The sequence below is a fragment of the Pempheris klunzingeri genome, chromosome 16 (genome assembly GCF_042242105.1).
Source record: "Pempheris klunzingeri isolate RE-2024b chromosome 16, fPemKlu1.hap1, whole genome shotgun sequence".
Taxonomy (NCBI): Eukaryota; Metazoa; Chordata; class Actinopteri; order Acropomatiformes; family Pempheridae; genus Pempheris; species Pempheris klunzingeri.
This window is the reverse complement of record NC_092027.1, coordinates 6024100-6042253: the sequence shown is the minus strand read 5'-3', so window position 1 is coordinate 6042253 and position 18154 is coordinate 6024100. Positions and strand designations below refer to the sequence as shown.

At 43.1% G+C, this 18154-nt stretch overlaps 1 protein-coding gene across 4 annotated transcripts in view; it reads left to right on the top strand.

The window, feature by feature from the left end:
- LOC139215691 (MAP7 domain-containing protein 1-like) overlaps positions 1-14903 on the top strand; it is a 36307-nt gene extending 21404 nt beyond the window's left edge. The window contains exons 5-17 of one of the 4 annotated variants that reach the window (XM_070846727.1): positions 88-196; positions 1068-1172; positions 4533-4652; positions 5847-5971; positions 6918-7060; positions 7635-7876; positions 8795-9164; positions 9589-9769; positions 12638-12742; positions 12869-12919; positions 13015-13069; positions 13185-13454; positions 14257-14903. In XM_070846727.1, the coding sequence (XP_070702828.1) occupies positions 88-196; positions 1068-1172; positions 4533-4652; positions 5847-5971; positions 6918-7060; positions 7635-7876; positions 8795-9164; positions 9589-9769; positions 12638-12742; positions 12869-12919; positions 13015-13069; positions 13185-13454; positions 14257-14267 (1887 nt within the window). In that variant the 3' untranslated portion in view covers positions 14268-14903. Of the gene's footprint in view, positions 1-87; positions 197-1067; positions 1173-4532; positions 4659-5822; positions 5972-6917; positions 7061-7634; positions 7877-8794; positions 9165-9588; positions 9770-12637; positions 12743-12868; positions 12920-13014; positions 13070-13184; positions 13455-14256 lie in introns of all 4 variants that reach the window. The other 3 variants (XM_070846725.1, XM_070846726.1, XM_070846728.1) reach the window with 3 other exon arrangements.
- The last annotated feature ends 3251 nt before the right edge of the window (positions 14904-18154 follow it).

The following is an 18154-nucleotide window of genomic DNA, read 5'->3' as shown; positions in this document are numbered from 1 at the left end:
CCCAAAATGTTGAACTGTTCCTTTTAAACTGTTATGGGCGTCAGTCTGTGCAAATGCTGACTCAGTTTCGATGGTTTGGTCCTCCAGGAGAGATATGAGGCAGCTATCAAGAGGTCGACAAAGAAGACGTGGGCCGAGATCCGCCAGCAGAGGTGGTCCTGGGCGGGTGGACTCAACCAGACCTCCCGTAGAGAAAGTGAGTTTCAAATGAACCACAACCACACGGACACTCATAGAAGCCAAACACAATGACAGGAGTCTTCACATACTCAGCGTAGCTCCAGTCTTGGTGTTGCAAAGCTGCACAGACTGTGACTCACTGGTCCAGATGATGCAACTGAAGGAAATAGCGTCTGAAAGGTTTGCTGTCATAAGGGCGGGGTACCAGAGGCGGATGATCTACTTAGTAATTTGTGATGTTGAACCTTTGTAATTTCTCAGTGAATTTCTCTGTTTTTAGGCAAAAATCGGTAGTGAGCACCAATTTTCTGCATTTAAAAGTGATCACAGAGGCAGAAATATGGGCAGCAAGGTAGCTGTTTCATTAGATTAGCAGTGTGAAGAGCGTTTTTTCAAAGAGCTGTGAGATAATTTCCCTTCTCAAGCTGTCCTGTTTTTGGTGTCAAACATGTGACAGGCTTCTTCTTTTGGACCCGTGACACTGAGGTCAAGACTAATTTCTCTATGAGTTTGAAAGATCCTGGATGTGTGTGAGAGCGTGTGTGTGTGTGTGTGTGTGATGTTTTACGCTAATCTCTTGCAGCAGAAAAAAGCAGGAGAAAAAAGCGTTAAGCAGTTATCTAAATGTGATCTCTAACTTTTCCACACCCTTCCCACGCTTTCCTCAAATTTCCTACCCTTTTCCCGCAAGTCTGAATTCAGATTAATCTCCTCCTAAATGTTAATGAGAAGCCAGTTTGACCTCAGAGAACGGTGAGTCCCTGTTCTCCACCAGATCCAGGCCGAGGGAGTCGGCAGCCCCACCTCTTATCAGTCCTCAGCTGGGGCCGCCCGCACCCCGGCCGCCTTGTGAACAGTTGTTGTCTGTTGCGTTCTCTCCGGTGCAGGCAGATGCTCGGCCTCCACGGTCAACTTGCCGAGACAGGTGGACCCTGTCATTAACAACAGGCTGTCCAAGTCCTCTGCCACGCTCTGGAACTCCCCCAACAGAAGTAAGGACGACCCGACGTCAATGTCCACCAGGCTTCCTCCTCCCTCCCTTCCCCTTCCTATTCATCCCCCTCCACCTTCCCCCCTAATCTGGTTTTTGGTTTTCTTCTTTTATGATTATAACTGTCGTCTCTGGTGGCCTGCCTGCCTGCCTGTGCTTGGTGACTGGTCATTTACCACCTACTCCCTCCTCTTATCACGCTCTCGGTCTCGTATGCATCGTGGTTTTTAATTTCAGTTGGTGGTTGTCATTGATTTGAGTCTCCTCTGCATTTTTGATCAGCCTCCCTTTCACATCGACATCACTGAGCCATATTTTGTGATATATTTTTGTGTCACATCTTCTCACGACACCCTCTTTATCGGTTGTCCCCCTCCACTTTAATGTTGGTGGTTTGGTGTGGTGGTGGTATTGGTGGTGGATCTTTATAGTGTGACTGTTGCAAGTGAAACCAGAGCAACTAAATGCACGAGCATCATATTATGTTTTGGTTTGATGTAGTATTTTATATAAATATATAGACATAGAGATTAAGCCTCTCTTGTGTGGTTGGTTATTCACAGCAACATATTGCTGCCACCATGAAAAGAAGATGCTCGGTCTCTTGTTATAATGCGAAAAGTTTGTCAGAAGTTATTTTTGATGCTGTTGTGACACATTTTCTTGTTATTGCTACATGCATACATGATAAAACAACACATCACTTTATCTTGGTTGAACACAAATGTTCCAAAAGTAGAAGAGACTAAAGTCACATCAGACCAGAGTGTACTGGACGGAAAATAGAAGCATTTTATTGCTTAAGAATTCATCATTTCCTTTGTAAGTATTTGAGAAATACAGTTTTCAATGGATGATGCACTAGATATAAAGTCAGGGAATCACCAAAGTCATTAAGATTTGCATTAGGATGAATATTTAAATTAACTTGTTATATCAAGCTCATTTCATCAGACTCCTGAGTTGCCACATGTACATAAGCAGCACTGTCTCCATCTCTGATTCGTCTCGCCTCATAACATGTGTCATTACAGATCGTATCACCCACAGTGCAATCAGCAGTTCGGCTCTCGTCTCCGCCGTCGCCACAGTGGAGGCTCAGATTTCTTGCTCGGTCGTTACTAACACAGAGGCTCCGGTACTGCGGGAACACGAGGGGACGATTCAGAGCTGAATCACGGTTCTGCAGAGCCGGAGTCGATATCAGAGATAGAGTTTCCTGCTTTGGGAGACGCTCTGCACAGTGTACCAGTAATATTGTGGAGGGAGGGGGGTGGGGAGGCGTGGCGTGGCGGGAGGGAGGGGGGGGCGTTTTTGGCCAGTGACTTTCATAGATCCGGGCGTCAGTCTACCTCCAGGTGAACCGTTGATCAGCGCGGCTCTGCCTCCTCTTGCCGCATTGGAGAAAGAGGAGGAGGAGGAGGGAAACCACTGTTGCCTAGCAACAGGAGGTAGTTATCGGTTAGCCATAAAACATGTCGTTAAAATGATCCGGCCAGTGTGCAGCAGAGGTGAGTGCCTGTGCTGTTACATAAGTAAGGCCGATCTATGGGAGAAAGAGTGCTTCTTTATGCTTAAATAACAAGACTCGCCCCTCGTGTCGTTCTTGGCGGCGCTGTTGTGATTGCACTATTATCATGTGTATGTGTGGTATGTGTTTGTAGGCGTCATGCATACCTGTGTGTATGTCAACAACACTGCAGTGACACACTACAATAGAGCATTGAAAAGAAGCAGCAAACATGGACGAGCTGCCACTGAAAAAAACATCTGTGCGCAGCATGCTGTCAGCTGAGGTTTTTGTCACAAGAGACAGGAAATTCTCACAAACCGGACAAGCTGTCGTAAATCAGCAGATCTCACGTGGAGATGGTGCATTCTGTGTCCATCTGTATGTTTCTGTCTTCGTGTTTTCTGTTATATATTAGTTTCAAAGGAGCAGGACAGAACAGTAGAAGAACTTAAAAAGAGAACAAAACCTACATGAGCATAACAAATATCAAGCTACCAGGCAGTGGTGGAAAAGGAATTCTAATAGTTCACCATTTTGGTAAATAGTAAAAAACTGCCAGTAAAAAGTGGTGTTTTTTTTCTTTATTTCAGCTACTGTTTAGAAGTTTTGTTGCCTTCATACGATATTCTGTGTGAGGAGTCTCTAAATCTGAGCTCTCATTCCTTGTGAGGTTTTCTAGTGTTTGTCTTTATAAACTTCAGGCATCGATTTCTAACAAAGTTTCCAACAAACATTTTCAGACTGATTTGATTCTGCTAGAATCAAATGTGGCGCCGACTTCTGACTGAAAGCAACTTTATTCTCTGACGTTATGTTTGCTTTACTCATGAAAGAGTGAGTTTTTGGTGTGTGTGTGTGTGTGTGTGTGTGTGAGTGTGTGCGTGTACGTGTGTGTGTTTTCCACCCGTCATTACAATGCATTCGATTATATTCCGCTGTTGTTGGACGTCATATGCGCTGATTTTTCACCACATGACACTCAATAACAGTTAGATACACACTGTATACTGGTGTTAAGGACAGAGTAGTGTGTGTTGCTTATAGAACAAACAGCACTAATGTCATGCCAGGCCTTTGCACTGCTCTGGGTTTGAGTTTGGTCGAGTAAACAGCCGCACTGGCTTTTTGTGTGATGTGTTTATGAGCAGTAAGTCATGACAATTAACTTGTGTCTGCTCCTCTGTGTGTCGTTATGTAATGTGTGGTACTGTGTGTGACATGCAGGCTAAAGTTCAGTCATTCATCCTGTATGACGTCGTCGTATCTTTGACTCAATGAGATTATGGATGTTTCCTGTGCCTCTAAGAAGTGTTTCTGTAATTTATAATAATTATAATCATTAATGCCAGACATGGAGCCATTCTGCATTATTACCTGGAGGACAAATGCTGCTTTTTGCTTTTTAGAGGTTATGAGGGTTTATTTGGCTAAATAAACAACAAGTGATGATAATGTTTATTTACCACTGACAAAGACAAAGTTTTATCTTTTGTTTTTTTACTGTCATGACCTGGCAACATTTCTCACACTACTTTGAGGAATTTAGTTCAGTGATGTTTCCAGCAGCACATGGATGCAGTTTTAAACTCCACTCTGCATCAGATGGAGGCAGACTGTGTTCTGTGTGTGTGTGTGTGTGTGTGTGTGTGTGTGTGTAGAGAGGATGTGCTGCAGCGTCATCATTAAAGAACCTCCTGCAGTGTGAGTGTTCACCTGTGTGACAGTATACGTGTACGCAGGAGATATGAAGGTGTTTTGTGTGTCAGTATCTGCTCTGTGTGTGTGTGTGTGATGAGTGGCTGTGTGCCCTCATGGTAACCTGACACTGACGGCGCCCTCTTGTGTCAGCCCGCAGCCTGCGCCTGAGCCCGTGGGAGAGCCGGATCGTGGAGCGGCTCATGACGCCGACGCTGTCCTTCTTGGCCCGCAGTCGCAGCGCCGCCGCCCTCCTCAACAACAGCGACTCTCGTGAGTGTGAGACCTCGTCTAGATCTCTCCGTTCTATGTACCCACAATCCCCTCGCAAAAAAGGAGAAACGTTTTATGAGAGGAAAAGAGTTTACTAACATGACATCTTGCTGTGCTCCTCTTCCTCTGTTTAAGTCTTTATCATCACCGCTCTCTATCTTTTTCTTTTCTCTGTGTTTTTATATAAAACTCTGGTGGTTTGATTGAAAGATGGACCTTACGATTATTTGGAACCAGCAGTTGAGAAAACAAGATCCATGTAGTAGCTTTCAATCATACCACATGACCTTCATCAACTGATGGAGTTTGTGCAGCCATCATGAAATTGTAGATGTTCAAATTTCCCTTTCTTCAGCACTTTGCTGGACCTTGGATCAACTGTGAAGTCCTTTGAATGTTCAGAAGAGATTAAACTAGACCTTGTGTCTGAAAATGTCAGAAAGTCTTGAAAAATTCATGATCCAGTTTCCCAGATCCAAAAATATTCCTTTCGCACATTTCAGAAGCTGGAACCAGAAAGAAAATTGGCTTTATCTTTTCTCCTTTTCTTACTCTTTCTCTCTAAGCATCTATATGTTCATATTCTCATATAAAACCATGTCATGATATTTGGTTTAACTGAAGATAAGGCTGCAACCTGCAAATGCCTTCAGTATCAGTTAATCTGTTAATTATTTGTTGAGTTAATCGATTGATGGTTTAGTCTACAAATTTCAAAAAGTAGAAAAAAGGCACACCAGTGATCCCAGGATAATGTCCCAAATGTATTTGATTTACAAGAAATGCAGCAAAATCTCATATTTGAGAAGGTGGAACCAGCAAATTGTTTGGCTTATTTTCCTTATTATGACTTAATGCTTAATCGATTATTGTATTAAGCTGATTCCTGATGGGAAATGAGGTCATTGCTACTAATACAATAAAGCTAAAAAAAGACACTAATGGACACCAATGAAAAAGACCATTAAGCATGTGAGTGAAAACAGTCAAACAAATGAACAGTAACCTCCTTCTCAGATATCATCACCTTTATCTGTCAGTAGGGTGTTGTGTTCACTGTGTGGCCTCGCTGAGAGGCTTTTTATCGTCACACTGCATGGTGTGTATGTGTGTGTGTGGGCCCTGACCTCGGCCCTGCCGCCGCTCTCTGCATGTTTATGTGTTACTCAGACTGTCACCACTGCTCCCGTTCAGCCTCTGCCAGCCCGCTGAACGCCTCCCATCACCCCCCGCACCAGACCACCGCAGAGCGCTGGAGGGTCTCCTCCGCCAGCACGCCGGACATCACCCAGCGACAGCGCCGACGAAACTCCACACCGGTAGACACACATACACGCACATGACGACCACCAAATACACATCATGTGCTCAAACCTACTGTAAATATGAGCGTTGTGTTCGCTCTGGATTTATTATTGTGCTGATAAGGATTTAACTGTTTTGGAAGCCCAAGAGTCATATTGATCTGATGAAGTTGATCTTTTGTGGTGTTATCCATCATCTTTGCATCTTCTTTGTCCAAAAACAGACGGGACATTTAACATCCAAACTTCAAACTTACACCAATAAATGATTTATATGAATAATGGATCACATAATCTAATGTGAAAGGCGTCAGTCATGTTGACAAATCCTCCCTTCAGCTCTACGGAGCATTTTTAGCATCTTTCAGCTCATTGTTTTCGCTCTAAACAGGCAGCTGTTTACAATGAAGAGCCTCTAAAAGCCTGCTGTACACTACCTGCTCAGCACCAAACTGCAGACAGTCACAGTTAGAGTCCAGCTGGTGAGCAAAGTGGAGCATTTAGCAGCTGAAGAGGCAGATATTTCCCTCAGGAGTTGGTGGAGAACAAAAAGAAGAGAAAAAAGAGAGTGGACATTGCACTTAGACTAATCAGGTTACCTGAAACAAATCTCCAAATGAATGATCACGTTGCTCTGTGCTGGGTGTTTAAATCGACAACTGTTTGCGAAAATATATCAGTGTTTTATGTGCGTCTTGTTGCATGATACAAATTTAAATTTTAAAGACCATTTCAAAGAACTGAATTTCCTCAATTCATCTATTAAATAGCATATGCAAAGGAAACAAAATGTCTTTCCAGCAGGGTTTAAATGCTGGCTTTACTTGTCTTATAATGTGATGAGCTCCTGTTACTTACTGACATTTACCAAAAGGTCTTCATCTGCAATATGTGGCGTCAAGCACGTATGAGCCATAGCCTGGAGTTATAACTTGTTATTTGTGTCACGTCTTCCTCCAAGGTGGACAAAAAGAAGAAAGAGAAGAAAGACAAGGAGAGGGAGAATGAAAAAGAGAAGAGCGCTCTCACAAAGGGGAAAGTGCAAAAGAAGAGACAGACGATATCACCCTCCGCCACGACCCAGAGATCCAGGCCAGAGATCAGGTACTGTCTCAATCAATCGATCAATCTTTATCCATAACAGCATTATCTCAAGACGCTTTATATAAAGAGCAGGTCCAGACCAAACTCTCTGATTAAGAGTTTATGTAAGAGAGAGGCTGAGAGAGAGAGGGAGCTCATGTGTCCTCGTGTTGTGTCGTCTGGGCAGGTTTATGCCTGGCAGACGGTCTGAGGTGCTCTAATCTAACTACTAAAAGAGACTGCAGCCAAAGGCCAGTCTGCCAACAGCAGGGCTGTTAGTGTCAGGAGCTCTCAGACAGAATTGGGTTTTCCTGACTGATGCACAGGGGAAAGAAAGATGGCTCTGTGCCTCCCTCCGTCTCACGTTGCACCCCCCCCCCCCTTCAGCCGAAGAGTCATGACGACTGAATGTGGAGTTTCAGATCGAGTCGCTCATATCTTCCACATGACCCAGTTACGCAGAGCACTGGGAACCTCGTTACCTTTTCCTGCACTGCCTTGAAATCTCATCTCCTAAGCCCAGACACTCTCTCTCCTCTTTAACTCTTTCCCCGGCTCGTGTTTCACTAACTTCATCTGCTCTTTTTCTCATCAGCACCCCGAAGCCCAAAAACAGACCTCCATCACCCGCCGCCCCCAAAAGTCGGCCCTTGTCCCCCCTGGTGCCTGCAGCAGCCTCCAAGACCCCCGCGGGCAAGAAGACGCCTCCCCCTGGCACCAAGACCAGACCCAAACGAGCCCAGACGCCCGCCAGGGTACAGCCCCAGACGGTCGCAGCGGTCGCCGTGGAAACCGGCCACGTGCCCCAGCAGCCCGACACTCCAGAGGACAAAAAGAGTGAGTGTGGTTGCCATGGTGACGGTATCCAAGCTTCAAGGTGACCTCCAGGTTTTGGCAGACACTGGTGTTGTGATTTCAGTGTGAACGCACATGATTACTGGAGATCATGTCAAACCAGCTCCAGACTGTTGTTTTCTAACATTTTGATGAATTACTCCACACATTTTCTACTGTAAATCACATTTAGACACAGAAAACTGTTCATGCAGTCCAGAGAAGAATAATTTATAAATATCGATCAAATCCCAATATATTTGTGGATCAGCAGGATCGTGTTTATGTCACTATTTGGAGATTAAGCAGGTTATTCTTTCGCTCCTTGATTGTAATGTTCAATTCAGTTTTTTCATGTAAAACAGTCAAATCTAACTGAACAGCATTTTTACTCTACTTTCCTTTTATTTAAGGCGCTGTGATGGTATTTAACTGTTACTGTGGGTCATTGTGATACCAAGTAAATCTGCACAGAAGACACGATGACTATACAAATGAATTCAACTTAAAAAAGTCATCATCTGCTCTTGACAGCATATTTCAGCTGCTGTATTCATATTACAAAGGAGCAAATGTGACCGGCCATGATTGTCACAGCCTTTAACAAACCCATTTATAATGTATGATGATGTATTCTTTGTCCCTGATTCCAGGCAGTGACCGAAAGTGTGTTTGGCACGTCCCTAATGCGGCTCGTGTAAATAGAGCTCTTTATGGCTGTTTGAGATAAATCAATCATGAATTAATAATCATAGCTGCGTCATAAATAAGTGAAAAATGTGTCATCCGGCAGCCTCTATTGAGTTTTCCTCGTCTTATTCTCAGATATTTTTCATAAGCATGTTCTTGTATATCAACTGTCTGCTTCCTTACTGCCGTGGTTTTAGAAACTGAAGCATCTCCTCTCTTTGTCTCTACCAGACTCCACTAATGTTCCCGCCATCGTGGTGTCCTCTGCACCAGTTACACCTCCTTCCCTCAGCCCACCGGTTGTATCAGCGGCCTCTCCAGCTGTGCCAAACGTAGAACCGGTTGCCTCGGCTGCTTCTCCTGCTGCAGCCTCCACCGGTAATCCTCCTCCTCCTTCAGCTGCTCCCACCACCACGACCACCGCCACTGCTGCAACCACCGCTGCTGCTGCCTCCGCCCCGACGGCACCGGCCAGCAGGCCATCAGCCGGCACCAACAACCCGGAGGAGGCTGCTCGTGTCCTGGCAGAGAAACGCAGACAAGCCCGGGAGCAGCGGGAGAGGGAGGAGCAGGAGCGTCTGGAGCAGGAGCACAGAAACAGGTGAGACTTCATGTCAGTCTGAATGTGAGTCTGCTGTTGACGCTGCGTCGACAAAACACCTCGTTATTCATCAGATAACATCACATAAAGTTGTATGATAGTTGGTTTATTTGTAAGTTTACAGGCTTGTTGACATTCCAAGAGACCGAAAATTAATATGACAGGGTTTTGGCAAAATAACACCTTATATGATGTAATTCAAAACAACAATCCTGCAATAAAAAAAACACCTTTTAAACTTGCATTGTATTGCATCAGGTTATTTTGGCCCCCTAGCAGTTACCTTGCTACTATGATTGATTTCCTAACAATTTGCTTTGGATTATTCCTGGAGAGAGCCATGAAGGGCAGCAGTTCACGTTATATGCAAACAGGTCAAATGAGCGTGTGTGTTGCTGTATGTAACTGGGATGTGTTTTCTCAGGATCCTTCGGGAGGAGGCGATGGCCCGTGAAGCAGAGGAGAGGAAGCGCAGAGATGAGGAGGCTCAGTTCATGGCTGAGCAGCAGCGTCTGAGGGATGAGGAACAGAGAGCTCGAGAGGAGAAGGAGGAACAGGAGAGAGCCAAAGCCGAGCAGGAGGAGAACGAGAGGCTGCAGAGACAGGTCAGTGGCCGGGGACCACAGAGATCTGCAGACATCTCTAGATCTTAGACTTTTCCATTTGTGTGCACTAAAAACTACCATATGGCACAGTTACCTCTTCTAAATAATGATTCTGAATGTATCTGTATGTATCAGCATTTAAAGAATATTAGCAAATATAATAGAATATCAATGAAAAATAATAATATAACACACATATTGCAACTTTAGGGTCATCCACCTATAATACACTATGTAAGATTTGCATATGAACTCCAATAATATGTATACATTTCATAAAAATATGAACAATTTTTTAAATGTATGGTTCGACAACACCAATCTCAGTACGCGGCCCATTTCTGTTCCTCCTCAACATATGCAGTTTGCTCCGTTGCCACGAAATCGTGATTGTTTGTAGGCCGATATGAACGATGTCCTCGAAGTGCTCAGAAAAATAGAAATCGAAACATCTACAGTTCCATGAAAAACATGAGGAGGATCATGTGACACAATTAAAAGCTCCAGAGCGGCTACAAAAGGGACCTCGTGATTAGATTGTTTTGACAACGATTTGGTGGATGCCTTCAAGTAAGAGCTCCAACAGCATCGAGATGAATTTAGAAGAAATCAGGATTCCCACAGACCTCGAAAGCCTTTGAAATTTGAAAATAAGCATTTCAATATTTTTGTAAATGAGTAGATGGCTTTGAAAGACTTGATAAGATCATGAATAAATATAAAGCCCCAACTGTATGTAATCCAGATGTTACATATGTATTCATGTTACATTCAAAACCTACAAAATGTTGACTCCATGACCTCAGTGAAATAATACTTTAAAGGACCAGTGTGTAGCATTTAGAGATTGCAGATTGCAGCCAACTGATCACCCCTCGTCTCTCCCCTCCTTTCTCCCTCCGGTGCCCGACGCTCCGCTGCTTTGTTCTAGTGCTAGATTATAAGTATGCATCCACGCCAAACTCAAGCTGTGACTGCAACGTAGAAACGCAAAAGGATCTTGTTTGTCCACTCTGGGCTACTGTAGAAACATGTCGATGCTACACAGTGAATGTAAAATATAAAGGGTTCATTCTAAGCTAACGAAAGCTCAGTGTATTTTATTTTCAGGTGACTTTACACTATTGAAAACTTAACTATAAATACTGTATTCCATTTTTGTTAATAGAACCCCTCAAATCCTTTACACCGAACCTTTACAATCAATCCCAAGGTATTAAACTCCATGCACACACTGTTTATATCTATTGGGAATCAAACCGCCAGCCTCGTACATTTCCTCACTGAGACATGTGATCTTTTCTAGTTCACTGTAAATACTGTATGCACTGAAAACCCTCTAATTTTCCATTAACCAACATGAATCCCAGTGATCCCCACACGCAGTAAGCCCGTTTACCATCTGGGCAGATTAATGGACGTGAGGATGCCTGAGCTGTCCGAGGGGGGAGCCCAACATCACGCCCCGGACTGACTCACTCGCCCCTGACTGTCTGGCATCTGGGCAGATTAAAGGAGCAGAATACGTGCTGCTGTCACAGACGATGTGTGTCATGCGTGAGCCCGGCTAGTCAGAGGCCCCTTGTCTGCCCGGGCAGATGCCAGCTGGTGACCTCCATAATGGTGATGAGCAGAGGCTGAGGCAGCCATTGTGACGGAGACAGGCCTGTGCTGCCTCTCTCTTGTACACTTTGCTCTGCAGTGGGCTGATAGTCGGATAAGCATCATCAGCGTACGCCATGCCTGAAGCACTCGGCTGTGCTCGGCTCGCCTTTTCCCCTCAATTGGACCATTGTTCCAACCCGACAGCGCACTCGCTCGACACAAGAGCGGCCTCCTGTTTTTTTTTTTAGAGCTCTCCGTCTCTGATGGAAACTGTCTGAAAATGTGTGTGACTGTTTAAAATTTGTTTCCATGAAATCAAAAGTAATAGCTGCATTGAAAGGTCGGCTCACTGTGGCTAAATGTGTGAAACAGCAGATTATCGTTCATCTTGACAGATGTGATTTATGCACACATCATAATTTTTGTTTGCATTGCTAAATTCAACACATCTGTTTAGTTGGTGCTGAGTCTAAATACCCAGTGAAGCATGTAATGGAGTTACTCAGATGATATCAGCACTGGCCTGAAGGCTCCAGAACAGACTGAGCATGTGCTGCCTCCTGGTGGTCGAGAGACTGACCTAGATCTCTCTGAGGAAACGCACTCAGTTTCGCTGGTTACATACAAATGGTTCTACGTGAATGTTAATTATTTACACACATGTCTGCATTCATCTGTGTAGGACAGATAGATGATCAAAAACACAAAACAGTGGCCTAACGTGAATTATTCACGCTCTAATGTCAAAAAATGGTATTTACTTTAATTGATCCTCTATTTATATCTCTAACCACAAACCACAGCTTTATGAGTTTGCAGCCTGAAAACACACACACACACACACACACACACACACACATCGCTCCCCATGAAAATCAATATATGTGTGAACAAACTGAAATAATTAGAGGTGAAATGTTGACATTTTTATTTTCAGTACTTTTAGTAGCGATTAAATCAAACCGCACATGTAAAAGTAATGGGGACAAAATAGGACTTTTGGATACATTTGCACCTTCACTGAGGATGTTGGTTACAGGTTCAGCTGTGATTGATAACTGGGCTGCTGTCAATCGCTTCGTGTTTCCTCTCAGAGGGAAACAAGAACAACAAACTCTCCCAACTCTTTTGTGCAGCAGGTTTCAGCTGAAAATGACTGCTGTCCTGCTACTTTCTGGAAAGCTGCATGTGTTATTGGACTTTTATATCTGCTGAAATCCAAACTTGCCAGCTTCGTATTAATGTCTTTGTCTTGTCTTTCAGAGGGAGGAGGCTGAAGCCAAAGCCCGTGAGGAGGCAGAGCGGCAGCGTCTGGAGAGGGAGAAACACTTCCAGAAAGAAGAGAAGGAGCGGCTGGAGAGGAAGAAGGTGAGGAGAAAGAGAGGGGAAAAAAACATCAGAGTTCATTGAGTCCCTCTGGAGTTCATCCCTGTGCTGTCTCCACGCTAAAAAAGCACTAGATAACTGAGTGATCTCTCTGTCTGATCTGCACAGCGCCTCGAGGAGATAATGAAGAGGACTCGCAAAAGTGATGCAGGAGATAAGGTCGGTGTGATTCCTTTTCAAACAGGCTTGAAGACACTAAATTTCCTGTTGACTTTTTGAAATAACAAAGGTCTTTTTGTTTGTTATAATCACAGAAAGAAGTTAAAGCTTCTCCACAGGTCAACGGCAAGGACTCAGAGCTCAATAAGGGTGACTATCACATCCTGTCTCGTGTTTTTGTTGCTATGCCATATTAACAGTCTGAAAGAAAATCTAATAATTTCATTTATTCATGATTTATTGTTTATTTTTATTCTTTCTGCAGCTGGAAACCTGCAGAGTCCCGGCGCTGCAGTCCTCAGCCCGTCACAAAGTGTGTCCGCTCCTGTTGTAAATGGCGTGCAGGCCGCCGCTCACCAGAACGGCGTCTCAGCCAACGGAGAGGCAGCTCACTTCGAGGAGATCATCCAGCTGAACAGCAGCGGTAACCCGGCGCAGACTCAGAGCGGGCTGGTCAGCGAGCCGATCCTGGCGTTCGAGGGCGGAGAGCCCTTCCTGATGAAAGCAGGCCCCATGAAGCCTCAGCATGTCGCAGGTACGGTGAAGATCAGACACCAGATCAGACCGATGACACAGCAGAGGCTCAGTTTAGATGCAGTGTGTTTGGGCCAGATCACATCAAATTAAACTTTGGACTTTTAAGAAGAAGGATAAATATTCAAATCTGTGGAATTATAAATGATCCTGTGATCAATAAAAGCTCTGTCTCATGTCAAGAACTCCACATCAATACCTTGAAGGGACAGTTTGTATTATTTGAAATGGAGTTGTGTGAGGTACTTAACCATAGTCAATTTATTGCCCCCAGTTTGGAGAAGCAGGCTAAGCGATGTACTGCTGTACTGTTTTAGCCACCTAAAAAAAAAAATCAACATTGGTTTAAGTAGATACAACATTTTGAATATTTTCACCACTTTCTGACGGGGAACTTAAGCCGTTTTCTCTCTCTCTCTCTCTCTCTTCGCTTGCTTCAAAGCCACCAGACTCCATTGAAAAAAACAGTAATTTTACCTCGCAGAACACTCGATTTCTGCACTTAATGTCTAGAAGGTAGAAGATAGATAGAATAGATTTCTTTTAAAGCAAATGCACATGCAGTTACTTCTACGTGCAATCATGCTCATAGTTAGAATAAGACAGAATATATCAGTCAAAATGAAAACGTATTCATACTCTGCTGTAACATAAGAGGTCTTTTATTCATCTTTTATTGCTAGAATCAATACATTTAATGTGGGCTTTTAATGCAGACAGAATAAAAACTCGATTCCACATTTAACAATTATTGAAAGAAAACTTTTCACCGCCATCTCGCCTGTTTTTCTGTCTTTCCGCAGAGGTCCTGTGAGTCCCCACACATCCATGGAGACGCGCCTTATGTCTCTGCTTGAGCTATGAGATTCATGCCACACCACAGCGGCTTATTAAAAAAAAAAAAACAGTGTGCCAAACAACCAATGAACTGCGCTGAATTCACATCTACAGTATCTGCGGCCGAGGACACAGAGGAGGAGAAAAACTCTGCCTGGAAACAAAAAAAAACCACAAACTCTCATCTGAAATATAAAAAAAATTGCAACAACAAGTATTCTCTGTCTCCACCGCGTGTTATGGTGCAGCATTTGTCAAGTTTTATTGAAGCGTCACATACAGATTTTATGGTGCACCTTAAAGATGACTGACTGTGTAACAAATTTTAGAAAATACAGTATAAGACCCTGGAAATACATAATATTTGACAATGGGTGTTATTATTACCGTCGTTATGATATTGTTATTGTTATCTTAAGTTGAACAGTGTGTGTGTGTGTGTGTGTGTGCGTGTGTGTGTGTGTTTGTTGTTTTTGTCTTGAATTATTGAGTTATTTAACATGGGGAGCATTGTAAGGACTGGCCACAGACAGTGTATGTAAATGTATAATGAGCCTGGCTGCCTCGGCCTCCTGTTACAGGGGATCTGTGAAATAAAGCTTTATGAAAGGGACTCGGCTCTGTCTGTCTGTCCGTCTGTCCGTCTGTCTGTCTGCATCCCTTCATGTGGAGACATCAGAAAACATTAGCAAACATTAGATACGGAAACATTAGATGTCAAAATTCTCCATATTCCTGTTTTTTTGATATTTCCAGATTTAGTTTTATTTTGTTTGCACAATTACAGTAAATAAACAAACTGTATGAACGATATTGAATCTCAAGGGAAGTTAGACAGTGGTGGAAAGTAACTTGGTACATTTACTACTAAGTTTCAAGGTACTTGTACTTTACTTTTCACTCACTACATTTCTTTCACAGTTTTATTTACCTTTCACATTAAGAGTTTACATGAAACGCCTATGATAAGCTCATAAAGTACTTTACAGGTAAATTGTAAAAGGTTACAGGAGTGTTTTTCAACCTTTTTGGCTTGTGATCTCTTATAGGACAACTAAGTGTGAAAAGACCAAAATAAAAATAAAAACTAGACTTTACAAAAAAACAATCAAATCTGTAAAGACACCCAGCATGTGGAGGCGTTTACTGAGACTGGGACGTTCACATGATTGTGAGTCCGCTGCCTTCAGAAAGTGTTTGTGTTTGTGTTGTAGTACCAATTCTGAACTTCTAACATCTGCCACTGACAAATACCCCTGACACTGAAATAAAAATAAATTGATAAAACTATAATAACTTATTTCATGTTATTGGTGTTTTTCAGCTCCTTCAGACAGACAGTGACAGTGAAAAGTCCCAAAAATTACTAAAGAGTATTGTAGCAGAAATAAATGCAGGTCCAGAGCTCATAGTCATTTAGCTGCACTGTAGAGTAACATGTTGAGAGAGACCAGAGGGTGGCAGCACAGACTCTAAAGCACAACTAGCCAGAGATTATGACTTCAGTGAAATTCAAATGCTTAAATAAAGTCAAAGGAAACTCTGAGAAATGTATTTTAAAAAAGAATGACACAAATTTAAGCAGCACTGGCCCAGATATCCAGACTTTTGACACTAGTAATAATAATCATCATCATCATCATCGTCATCATCATCATCATCATAATCAAATAAATATTTGGATTAGAATTAGTGTTGCATTGATGTGTAAGCATCACTTTAATGTTGTTGCTGGTAACTGTGGAGCGAAAACCTTACTCTATAATCCACTCCTCATAATTTACTAGCTGTTAGTTAGTTTATATTTTGTTATAATAGCCTCAAGTTAAGCACAAGTACTTCAAACCTGCACTTAAGTACAGTACTTGAGTGACTGTACTTGGTGTCATTACACCTCTGTGAGCCACGAGCGACTGCAAACAACTACATTTTCTATCTTTTAATGTTACTTTTCTTTTACAGTTGACAGTTTGGTCTCTGGGAAACAGGATCGTATGTGTGACAGAATGAAGGTTTTAACAGGGTCCCTCTGTTTTCACTAGCAGCCTGTGTTTGTTTGGCTTTTTGTGCCACAGAGAGGAGAACTGACCACAGACAGCTCTCAGGTGTGATCCAGCCAGACGATCAAAGGTGCGTGCATGAGATTTGCTGTCCACTTGCCATAATGACACTCTAGCAAACAAATACTAGAAGCCTTGTGGTTTACTCTTGTTTTCCCTTCAGCTCCAGGTAACTTTGTCCAGCGGCCAGCCGGTTTCGGTCACAGTGCATGTGTCACAGGGTGGATGGCTGATCACATCTGACAAAATACACTGGACCTTGCTTCACTGTGGCCACGCTGCCATCTGGCACAAGGACGTGATTCAGGACAGAAAGCCGAGGGGAGGACATGCTGTCTCTATCTGCTCTGCTTTGGTTTGGATGGTGACTTTATGATTAGAAAGCTTTCTCACCGTACAGTACAGTGCCACAGTCTACATCCTGTTTACTTCTATGTCTGAGTAGAACTGCACCTCATTTCATTCTATTATGTTCTACTGTTTGTCTGTTCAGTGGATGTGTGCGTGATAGTCTTACTCTGGTTTCACCTGCGTGAGACAGGTGCAACACAGCAGAATGACGTCTGAAATCACTACTGACTTTGGTGATCCTCTGACTTTTCATCCGGTGCCACCACGAGGTTGACACTTTAGTTTTTTAGTGACATATCTCAACATCTATTGGATGGATTCTCATGACATTCATATTCATCAGTTGAATTGGCACAAAGTTTTGCACAGAGGATGTTTCCCAATGACTTAAAGCCACCAACAGGTTTGTATTTGTGGATTTAAGTGAAATGTCTCAACATCTATTTGATGGATTGCCATGAAACATTGGTTGAGACATTCATGCTCCCCTCAGTATGAACTGTAATCACCTTGGTGATCCCTCAACTTATCCTCCATCACCAGGTCAAAACTTAAATTCTTCCAGTACTTTGTCTTACTTACTTTATCTGTAGATTAATTTTATTTTATTTTTTATTTAACCTTTATTTTACCAGGTAAAATCAGTTGAGAACAGCTTCTCATTTACAGTGAACATAACATAGTAAACATTATACCTGCTAAACAGACGTGTGTTAGAACTGACATTGTCAGCATGTTAGCATTTAGCTTAAAGCACTGTTGTGCCCAAGTTCAGCCTCACAGAGCTGCCAGCGAGGCTATCGGCTGTTGATCTTGTTAAAACTCTGCTCAGTATTATGAAATTTTAGTAGAGTCATAGTCAAATTCATGTTGTCACAATGGAGGCTGATCTTTGACCATCAGGACAAGATGTGCATTAGAAAAATACAAACCAAACTGAGCAAGATAGCTCACATAGAGGGATTAACTCAGAGAATGACTTTGTCCTGTTGCAAACGTTTCCCCTCTTGATGTGAAAGTGGTCGATCCATGTTTGAATGTGTGCAACAACGTGGATCATATACACCAAACATGAACTGAGGCCACTAGCTGCTTAATTTCATACTTGACTTCGCACAAAGCTGCACGATACAAACCCCAAACATGTTGTCGTGTTGCAGAGTGATTGAACCTGCCGATCCTTCACATGACAAATGAAATGATCTAAATGCCGTCACACATGATGTTTGATCCACTAGCAGCAGTAGCAGATCTGCAGGCGTCTCACATCCTGTAATTCCCAGATCATCACAGGCGCTTTCTTCAAACAGCATCACAGAAAAAGCATCTTGAGAGTGAACTATTTATAATTCACATGTGATTTCATCAAGTGGTTGTCAGACAGTTGGTCGCACGTTCTTTACACTCCCCACCGAGGCTTCTTCTTCGCATGTTTGTATAAATGAGGACGCTG